The 11,697-nt window shown below is 36.7% G+C and overlaps 1 protein-coding gene across 1 annotated transcript in view; it reads right to left on the bottom strand.

Annotated features, from left to right (window-relative positions):
- Window positions 1–3,184: 3,184 nt before the first annotated feature.
- The window catches only part of WTAP (Wilms tumor 1 associated protein), a 25,408-nt gene continuing 16,895 nt past the window's right edge, over window positions 3,185–11,697 (bottom strand). The window contains exons 5-7 of the mRNA XM_009289916.1: window positions 11,265–11,443; window positions 6,307–6,461; window positions 3,185–4,408 (exon numbers count right to left, since the gene is read on the bottom strand). Of these exons, the coding sequence (XP_009288191.1) occupies window positions 3,825–4,408; window positions 6,307–6,461; window positions 11,265–11,443 (918 nt within the window). The 3' untranslated portion in view covers window positions 3,185–3,824. The remainder of the gene's footprint in view (window positions 4,409–6,306; window positions 6,462–11,264; window positions 11,444–11,697) is intronic.

Below are 11,697 nucleotides of genomic sequence, written 5' to 3' on the forward strand. Positions count from 1 at the left end.
GGGCGGCGCCGAGGGCGGGCAGCTCAGTGGGCTGAGCTTCGCTCCCATGGAAGGTCGGTTGGTCTTGGGCCTTGCCCGCCTCAGCTGCTGAGGAGGACTAGCCTAAGAGGAGCCTCTACCAAGCAGAAAATTGCCTGCCAGGAGCTTCTGCCTGTTGTACGGCTGTTGGGCGCCAGAGAGGATACAGCAGCACAGGACAGCCGTAGTAAGCTCTGAAAACCTTCCTGGCAAAGAAATGTTTCTGTCAGTTTACTGACAGGACCAGCAGTGCTTACAAATACCTTTCCAGCTATTTTGTCTACAACTTACTTTTTTGGGTTCACTTCTGTTCCTCATTTTTGTGCACATCTTGTTTCCCAACATCTGTTTTCCTCCTGGTAGCAGTTGAACAGGCCTTTAGTGCTGATGAAAATCCTTTGTTCAGGTAACTTAACCCCATCAGCTAAAATAATCGGCATAGTTAGTGCAAATGAGTTCGGAGACCCATTAAAAATTGGTTCTCCAGAATGGTCAGTGAGGAGAACTCCTCCCTCAAGAGTTAGGAGGCACTCTGCAGACAAGACAAACATTAGGTAAAATTTGAATTGTATGGAAATCATCTTGTTACCACAAAACCCTCAATCTTTTGGTTTTTGTCATTTTAAACAAACACGTATATTCCAGTATCTTACAGAACCCACATTTACCAGACTATAAAAACACAAGTTACAAAAATTCAGTGGGGGTTAGGTCTGAACAATCTTCTTGAAAATAAACTACCTTATCTTAGAAATTGCCAGGAAATCCATCTGGAGACCCGCACAGGGAATCTCGGCCCGCTGTGAGGCACAATAGTGTGTGGCTGTCCCCCTGCTTCTTGAAGGATCCTAGAAAACCATGTTAATTTACTTTCACCTATCAGCCAGCGGTACTCTCTGGAAATGTGAGCAGTGAAAGTAACTGCTTTATCAATACATACAATAAAAGGTTAATTGTCCGAAATGAACAGGAGGTTTGGAAACAAGATTTTCCCCTGAATGCTGAAAATCTATACAGCAAGATTTAGGTAGTACCTAATTTTAAAGAGGAATATGTTGTATTTATTGGTGATCAATAAAATGTCATCTTTTGTTAAAATGAACCAGCTACATTCAGGATTATTAAATGTCATAATATAGGCATTGACAGCCAGGCAAGAACATGAATATTACTAGTTTTAGCATTTCTCTATATATTATTATACTGCAATTCACTAATGCTTTGCAGTAAGTGTTCTAAGAAAGCAATTCTATGATGCATTTAGTTATTAACTGGTGCAGTTGCTGGGTTGCTTTCATTTTGAAAGAAATCAAACAAATAAAATACCCTCTAAGCAGAGAAAAACCTTACCTTACAATGGTTCCTTCAACAAGTTAATCTAACTTCTAGTCTGAGGGTATAATTTGTATTTCTGATTTTTTTTAGCTCTTTAGCTAAGCTTTAATTTACTATTTAAGAATTAACTACCACACATTCTTGAGAAAAGATCATCTTTATATGAGGTTTTAAGACATGAATGTCCTATAGTAACTGACAGATTTAAGTAGCAAGCTGTCATCTGAAAGTGATGCATTTTTTTAACCTTAGCACAATTAACAGCAATTACTATAACTCCAAAGGTATTTTACAGCCTTCTAATTCCTTATACTAGGTGAAAAGATGTCTACCATTTTCTTGGCAAGAGTTGCTTTCGTATTTCAGACTGAGATTTGAACCACGACCACAGATTTCCCCGCAAGGCTTTTTACCATCTATATTATCAATTAAAGTCATTGTTATAATCTATTATCAGCATTGTAAGCTTCTTAAAAGTATTATATTCTACCACGTACAGGATCCACGATGTATATATACACGCACTATGGATAATCAAGCAACACGATACTAAGACCAAATGTAGTATCACCAGCAACTACAGATCTAGATCACCATCAGGGATTTTTGTAAACTAGAGATTACTTTGGGTGCCAGATGCTGGTACTTTTTGGTATAGATAATTGTCACTTCCCTTTCATGCATTCAGCTAGTAACTGCTATTTTTCAGGCAATGAGGGCTAAACTAATGTTCAAAAAAACCACCAGGTATCACCAATGGTATTTATGCTTCCAGTAACAACTACTAAGTGGTTTTAATATATTTAAGTGAACCCTATGAAATTAAAATAGCAGTGGTACATGGACTAGCATGTCTCCAACACAGATGACAGCAGCTAGTAGTATTTTAATTACATCCATTTGACTTTGACAATACTACTGTAGATGCCAATTCTCCTATAATATGCCATTTAAAAATGGTACCACAGAAACCCTTATATATAATCTAGGAATTTATTATAACTGTGTAAATTTGAAACAAATTCAAGTATGTCCTAGAACTTCAGAGAAATACTGCTTTCAAACAAGAGTCTGTTTCCAGTGAATTGCAAAGCTATAAGCTATTTACTATTATTTTAGTGGCTACATATGAGATAACTAATAAAATTATCTGGTAATTACAAGATTCACAGGTAGAAAAATGTTGAAACTGGACTAACTCTACCCGAAAATATACTAAGTACTTTTATTCTCCCTTTGAACAGTGCTTTTTCATCTCCTTGCTTATGTGCTACCATCACTAAACTAGTAGATAGAAAATAACCACCAGAAATTCAGGTTCTGAAAAATTTGTGACTCGTTGCTACTGAACAACAGAAGTATGCTTAAAGGTAATTTTTTCATTCTCTGCACCTGTTAAGAAGTCAGTTCCCTCAGGTAGGCATTTAAAAAACAACAGGAGTCATATCTGGTTTAAGAGGCTGAATTACTAACTCCTTAAAGTTTTGTAGTTTAATTTGTATATTTACCTGTTGGATACTTCCTAGCTTTTTGTTGTTGGTTTGTTTTTAATCTTTATAAAAGCCAGGTTCCAACTCTGAAGTTTACTTTTATTAACTTTCCCCTTTTTTTTCTTTGTGCCCCCCTCCCCCCCCCCCCCCACCTCCCCCACAGTACAACTATCAGGCTGGCCTGAAATTAGTATGGTAGCACACACCTGTAACTTCAGGTATTTGGCATAAGCTGTATCAGATAGGATTGACACAGGAACAAATTCAATAAAAAAAAGCAAGTACTGTGAATACACTGCATACAAATAAGCCATGTAAGCCAATGCAGAACAATGAGGAAATTACATTATTAAAAGTTTTTATTTAGGTTTGGTCAGTACAGGTAAGATAATATTGGAGTCACAGAGCAATATGCATAAACAGGATACAACAGTTCTTAAAAACTGAGTAACTATGCACACAATTCATAAACATTCGGTCACCTAAGGAGAAAATGCACAGATGTATGGTGGGAAAAACTGTAATTAACACTGAAACTACTACAGGACTTCTTCATTAAGTCCATCTTTTAGTGATAAAACTACTGTACTGGGCAAACTTGGCAGTCATAAACCCACAGCTATTATGACAAATTTTGAAGGTGGTGCAAGTATAACAGTATGAGTAAGAATGCCCTTACACAGCACAGATTCTAGATATACACAGATTTGTACAGACATCATTTATGTTATACTTTATGGAAATAATTTCCATTTCAACTTCACATTAACTCATATAAAAATAACTTGAGCTACACAAACATCCTTTTAGCAACATTCAACGTAATTAACTGTTAAAATTTCCAAAGTGGCAGAGGTATTGAAGCAAAAAGAAACCCACAAAAAGGCAAAATTGTGACAAGTATGCACTAATTTAAACGGCTTCTGGACAGTATCCTCTCCCAATTTAAATGACACTGTATAAAAATGTTGCAGAAAAATGTTACAAAACTGAACCCTGCACATTTACACTGGAGTCCAAACCATTCTGGACATGACGAGAACCCACAGTTCTGTTACCTTTCATGCTCACTGTTTTCTCCTCTTGAGGATCATGATTGGAGTCTGTGTCATTTGAGTGGTGAGTGAGAGAGTTTTCACTGCCAGTGGGAGAGTCTACACTTTCATACCCAGTACTGAGTTGGTTTATGTAGCTACCACCTCCTCTACCAGTTCTATCTTCAGAGTGGTTGGACAGCTTATTACCATTCCCTGGAGAAGCCGGGAAGTCATCTTCCGTGCCGCTACCCTCCCTATAAAATCCAGGCCCAGATGTCCGCTGATGGGAGGAGCTACCATTGCTTGGTCCGTTTGCCAGACGGCTGCAGTCTTTACCCACAGCCTCTCCCTGGTCTGTAGGCTCAGAAGATGGAGTCCTGCTGGTACCTGGGTTGGAGGCCTGGGACTGCTGCTGCTGGTACTGCGCCAACTGCTGGCGAGTCTCCTTCAACTGCTGCTGAAGAACTAGAATGGTACTCTGCATACCCTCTACCTCCTCATCAAGCTGGATGATGAAGTCATTCAATTCTATATAAAGAAAACACATTTGTTGCAATACTTAATAGCCCATATATAGCTTGAATCTCAAGACAAAATTATAATCCTGTAATTCAACATTTTATGCTGAAATTTTTCAACAGACTATTTTTCAGCCATCAGGTATGCACTGGTTTTGATACTCTGCCTCTGAAGGAGGAAATGCGTAACTATCATCTACATACTTTTTATACTGCTACTCAGACTATATAAAAATATATGAGAAGAAATTAATTTCTGGGCAAGAAAGAAGGGTATTTGGAAAACAGCTCAGTTCTAACAATATTTTGCAAGTAGATACTCGTGTACCTACTTTTACTCAAGAATAAAACCTTAGCAGTAATACTGTAAAAATGACCATGAACCACATCTATATATAATAGATCTGAATAACTGAAAAGCCTATTCAGTGACAAAAAAAAGATTTTAGTCACATTTCAAGGAAATTTCAGCTCTTACTGCTCTTACTCCTTTAAATCCTGCGTAACGGGACACAAAGAGAGACTTTCTTACCAACAAAACTGCTAACTAATTCTGCAGGGTGTTTTATTACTTGTGTCCCAAGAAAAAGGATTTTACAATTAGATTGCTTTTTGGAGCCAAACAAGTTTGACCTGAAAACAGTAGAACACTGAATCCCTTAGTCTTCAATTCAACTGCACCATTGATATGAAGGAGCAAATTAAATGCAATCTTCTTATTGTAAAAATTCATAAAATTAAAGTGTTCTTGGTGCTATGGAAAAAAATCATTAGGAAAACTGCTATTGCAGGATTATTATAGTCTCTGTTCATATGGGGAAGAAGCAATAGGGGCTAAGAACACACCTCAGTTCTGGAGCTGGCTTTACTATACTGCATTCAAGAGCAGAAACTCTTTAAAGAATGTCCATGCTTGCTTCAATTATGAACTTGATAAATTTAGATGAAGTGCATTATCTAAATAGTAGTTAAGAAGCCAAAGGGTAACTATTCCAACAACATGTCAAAACAGAAAGAATAATTTACCTTAAGAATTCTAGTTATTATATATTATTTTATACTGCTACTTTCTCAAAAATATGAAGGGGGGGTGTCTATCCTTAAAAATATAGGATATGTCATCGACTTAAATAATGCCAAATCAAGTCTATGCTATCTCACAGATGTCAGTTGTAAAACAAAAACATACCCAGGTTTCTGTGTCTAAATAGCTCATGTCCCAAGACTTACTGTAATAATCAGATAACCTACTCTGCAACATTCTACCAAAACCCCACTGATTCTATGCAGAACCCTCAACTGAAGATTTTTTTAGATTTGCATTTTCCCCCTCCATTTAAATTATGCAAGAGGTCAGAGTTTATAGGTAATTTCAATTTAGGTTTACAATGCTGTAAAATTTGGACCGTGAATGCAATAATGAGGTATTTTTGTTCACCTGGGTTACCCAAGCAAAAAAAAAAATCTATTTTTATTATACTTAGACATTGTTAAAAAATTCATTTTTAAAAAATAATTTCAAAATTAGTCAGAGTTAACAAGTAGTATTCTGTTCTCAGTGCATGCTTAGCTTCATGCAACGTTAACAGCTTTCATCTTACCAATTCACCACCAATGTGTGCAGTCAAAACATTCCCTATTAAATAGCAAGACCTACAGTATGAAATCTGGCAATTTCAAATTCAAACGCTGCATTACTGCAGCTGCAAATCCCACCAGTCCCCCAAAGTTAAGTTTAGGGGTTGTTTTTTTTTAATTAAGACTACCAGTGAAGACTTACAACTGTCATATTGTACTCGATATTGCCCTTTCATTCTGGCAAAAATGGTTTTACAGTATGTGTATCATCAGGAAATTGAACTAGTAGAAGTGCAAGGCAACTTCCATTTTCTTAAATAAATCCCTTACCATCCTGACTGCTTTTAAGTTCCTCACTATATTTCTTCTGTAAAGCCAACTCTGCCTCAAGCTGTGCAATACGTCCTTGGGACAGCTGCCTTCCAAGCTCTTGATTCTCCTGGATAAGCATTCGACACTTCGCCATTAACTTTTTGCCTGTTTGGCTGCAAAGGAAAGAGCCATCTATCACAAAGTGAATATAAAACCTTCAGTAATCTTCCTCAATCACAATTACAGACAAAAAGGAGATGCAATTTCTGCATGTCACAATTCAAGGAACATTATGCCTCAACATAATTGTCATAGCAGAAAGTCTCCCTATAGTTACCACGTGCTGTTCCAATGCCAGTTGATCTTCTGTCGCTGTCCCATAAAGTGGAAGGCAAGTTTTATTACTGCAAATACGAATAAGCATATTGTTCTTTTTTTGATACCAACATCTGGATTATCAGTATGCACAATCTTGCATGTGCTAATTCTCAATGGAGTTAAATATTTGATTAAAGATGTGCCTTGTAATTCAAAAGATTAAGTACTGCATAAAAATTACATGTGTAAACAATTATAAACAAAAACCTTCTTCATTTATTGTGCTAATAAAATTTAGTAATTAAATTTGGGTGAAGAAAAGAAAGTGGCTTGGGGAAAAATACTAAACCCCATATTCATTTTTCATAGTGACATCCATTATTCTTTAAGAGGCTCAGACATTCTTTTCAACGCTGTCCAGGCACTCTTGCTTAAAAAAGTAGATGTCTATTTTTCAACTCAGCTTATATATTTGACAGTAATTTACACAGTCTGTTTCATGATTTCTATGGTCAGCTTTTCCTAAGCACATCTTGCATGGCAAGGAGAAAGTAAAATGTAGTTAAAAATTGGCAGGAAATTAAGGAAGGAGTATCTTATTAATCTACTTCCTTTAGAATGACAGATTTCAGATCACGAGTAACGATCATTAGGTTGTTCAGTTTCTGAAAGAAATGGGAAACAGGCAGGAAAAAAATATTTTGAACTGACAAGATTTTCTTTACTAAATGGGTAACATCACACATCTTTAATCTTCACGATAAAAATTGCATTGTAAAGCATTATAGGAAGTAGTATGCAAATTAATATATAGGCAATACAGCTGACTCCATACAAGAGAAAAATAAAAGTCCTTTAAGACTCTTGGTCTGCCAAAGTCAAGATAGCAACCACAAACAGTTCTCCTTTTAACAGCCTCAGCAACATAACGAAGCTGTCCTCTTCTACAGAAGTGTAAGCTCTGCCAAAAAAAAAACCCAACCCAAACTTGAACAGGTTTATTGTGAATTCAATGGCAGGATTTGCATTACTTTTCAAGACCAAGAAGGTCATTTAATTTTTTGTTTGTTTGCTTTTAAACAAATGACAAAGACTGAAAGAAATTTTCAGGATTAAAAAAGTAGAACAGGAAATTTCTGCTACAATTCACAGCCACGGTTCTCTCCTGCAACCAAAACACCCAACCAAAAGAATTTAAAATAATAATTTCCTTATCAACTACCTTTTAAGCATTCAAGCCTTAGACAACTTTTAAGTTTTGCCAGCTCTGCCCCATTTAACACTTTCCGACTGACTCTCCCAAATCTTTCAGATGGGCTGCTCCAGAAGGAATCTGGCTGTGTAAAGTCTTGGAAGCCTGAAACTCTGCTAAAGGCAGCAACCTGTTTTCTTTCTTGATGAGATGTCCAATGCCAGGTCCTTGAAGTTTAAAATGTGCTGACCTAATACAGTCCAAGTCGCACACTTAAGATGCAAGTTTCCTTAGAGATGTTCATTCTGTGTAAAGCAGGACCGCTTTGGAGATAACCAATGTCACATATCCCAAAAGTTATTAGGCAGACATGCAATGATTTTTAGCCATTTGCAAATTCCTGTTACTGTATTCATCATCACTGCAAGTTGAAGAAGTTCACAGTGCTTAAGTCATTTAATGCTTTCCTCTTCACAAAACAACGTCAACTGTAGAATTAGCAAGTACCAGTTACCTTGGAATTGGGACAATTTTAGAATCCCATTAATTTCTTCATATTAACTCCTGCCAAAATGTAAAATGTTTATTACCTGTATAGAAATTTGCATAGTTACCTATAATGCTATTTCTTCCCATCAAAATTTTTCCAGATGTTCTGAACTAGTATGGCACCAATTAACCTCCCCTTGCAATTTACAAAAAAAGACAACACATGCAAGAATATAAAATCCAGTAACTATTAAAATAACTCCTATTAGCTGTAAAACTAAGGCACTGCTTTCACAAATCCTCTTGAACATATATGCAACAGAACCTGTAAGAATATAAGTGGTTAAATTTCAGAAAACTAGTGTTTGTTGTACTAGGCTTACTGCAAATGACATTTTTACTAATTTTTCATTCAAGTGTATACGCTCTGCTTAGCAATGGTTGAAATGGCTTAGCATAGCCATTCCTTCGATTACATGCTCTTTTATTCCTCCCTCCAGACATCAGCAATGATTATGCTGTACACCTTTATCTATGGTTAAGGCCCAGAACTAATACCGCTTAGGGTTGCGGTTAACATGTTACCCTAAGAACACCAGTTTGGGATCTGAATAGGAGCATCACCTCTTTCAAAAACTGGGTCAGATGCCGTGAAATAAGAGTAGTTGCATACAAGGATGGACAATTAAAGCAATTAAAAGGGGGGACGGGATGCAAAGAGAGTGAAAAATCCTATAAGTACTTTACGTGAGTCATCATTTCTTTACCTTTCCAGAAATAAAAATCAATAAAATCTTAACCCAGTTAATGAAGACAGCCTCAATTATTTACCAGGAAATAACTCTAATTTTCTGTATTCCAGCTACTGCATATACGAATTATGCACATTCACACCCCAACTTAAAATTATATGATGCATAGTAGGGTACGTTGTAGCTACAGAGATAACAAAACTGTCTTTTGATACTTTTGCTTGAAAGAAAGTGGTAAGTTACTTGTCTCTCCTCAGCTGTACACACACATTTAGAGCCTGAGGACTTAAGAAAATACATTTAGATACAGGTTGCTTGTTAAGTAATTTTCTGAACTCCAAGTTAAACAAGCAATCTGCACGGCATGCCTCTATCCGCACATTATAGTGAGCTTTACAAATGGCTTGGTAACACATCAACAATTTATTAATGCAAGTCTTACCTCTGTTTTGATGCTAGATCATTAAAATCTTAGATACTGCTATAGCAAAATCATTCCAGATGTATCACTTAAAAAGGTAAAGTTTTTCTGTAGGTTTTTCTTTTGCTGTTAAGTCATTACTCATGCAAAAAAAATAAACCTGTGTAAGTACACTACTCTTCGATCCCATATCATCTGAAGCACAAACAGTTAAGATACTTCCGAGTTATAAAAATACGTAATGCCATCTTAATAAAAGTCATCAGAACAGTTAGAATACATCACCTTCTGTGACAGCTGGATGTCTTTTTTTTTTTAATTTAAAACTGAATTTTCTAGGATGAGACTGAGTCATAAAACGTTGCCCAACTGTTTTGAAAATCAAAACCTCAAATTACTAAATAGAACTCAATTCACTAAGGAAAAAAAAAATAAACACACAAATGCTATACCAAATCTGCATTTCGCTTTACACACCTCAGACATGCACTCCCAACTGTCCCAGATCGCTACTCTTACAAGTAACTTGGGACAACAGAACAGAGGCATTAATAGAGCAGCAAAGGCTCCTTCACTGATTCCACCAAGGAAAATGCATGCATTTAAGTTTTTTGGTTTGTTAAAATACTGACTTTGTTTTCAGAGAACGAGACAATGCAGAAATAACAACCTGTTCAATTCTCGTTCATCCCAGGAGTTTCACAATACAACAGTATAACCAGCAGTGTTCCTTGAACTATATATTACAACTATTTCAAGGCACATTTTATATAGAAGTGCAATACAAAAAAACCAGGTGTACAAAGGAATAAAAACACCCCACCAACACTGAAGACAGGTGCCATTGTGTGCCTTCTGTATTGAGCATTTGAGATCAGTTCTTAGTATAGAAGATCAAAAAATTCTCATTTCTGCATGAAAACATGCAGTAAATACTTATCACAACCAGTTTTTCTTATACATGCTAGTTGTGATCAAATATATATATTGCTTCCAACAATTTTAAACCTGCAATTAGATAGAACGTACATTTTCGTACAGTCCTAATTTTGAGGCATCCACAGTATTACCAACCATCCAGAAAACAGTTCATTATTTAGCAACATTGACTTAAGGCTCCGTGAAGTGCTAGAGAGCCCAAAGGCTAAACAGTCAAATGTGTACACTACCACTGTTGTGATATCAAATAGCACTCTCATGGCTATTCAAAACTGGTTAGCAAGTAAACTCTTTAACGCAAAATTCACCTCATCGAGTTTTGACCCAGCAGTTCAGTGAACAAGCAGGAAGTCCACAGTCTTATTGGCAAAACTGACTTACAGTGTCTCTAAGTCACTAGGCTCAAGGTTAAGAGCGAAGCATATTCCACTTCTACATTTTACGGGAATTTTACATGTTCAATTCATGATTTATAATCTCTAGGTTCTCTCTCCTCCAAACTGTCTGTAGACACAGTGTGCCACAGACTTAAGACTTCTGTTTCTCCCTCTATTTTCTTCAAATAGAACAATTTTGCAAATGTCTACATGTTCTAGAAAAGATTTTTTTTCGAAGATGGCCATTTCTTCAGAATAGTCCGACGCCGTCAGGCCTCTGAAGCAAAGGGGGAGAAAAAAGCTGAAACACAAGGTTCATCTGGTAAGTTTTACATTAAGCATTACAAGCTGGACAGTATAAGAATGTGGCTTTTGCCTCAAAACGTCTGAGTCTTGGTGTGGAAACGAGTACTTGGCTGTCCCACCATAGCATTCTCGTAGTGGGACTGTCAGGGAAGTCTTGACTGGGGAGTATTTGTTTTGTTTACCTATCAGGCGTAAATTTCCAGGCACTCAGTTCATTTTGGGCTTGTTCCAGTTTGTCTTTAGTCTGTTCCAGTTCACCTTTCATTTTTAGGAAAAACAAGTTGATGGCTGGGTCCACCATTGTTGATCGCAGTTGGGCAACACTAGGCTGCTGGACTTGCTTGAGGTACTGAATCTGATTCTGCATAAAATAAGAGGAGAGACTGTTATTTATACAGTATTAAATAAAATCTTGAAGTCATTCAGATACAAATAAAAATAGTTATTCCAAAGATAACATCAAGGAAGCTTGCCTTCTTTCAACACTAACCTGAAAAAGGCAGGATAAAGATCACTTTTGCCCACCTGCACCCTATCAATGTGCATATTCACCCAATCACCCATGCCACCACCTGCCAAGCTTAAACTTTCAAGGCCAATTCCGCCACGCACCCC

This window comes from Aptenodytes forsteri, unplaced genomic scaffold (genome assembly GCF_000699145.1).
Source record: "Aptenodytes forsteri isolate BGI_AS27 unplaced genomic scaffold, ASM69914v1 Scaffold122, whole genome shotgun sequence".
NCBI lineage: Eukaryota > Metazoa > Chordata > Aves > Sphenisciformes > Spheniscidae > Aptenodytes > Aptenodytes forsteri.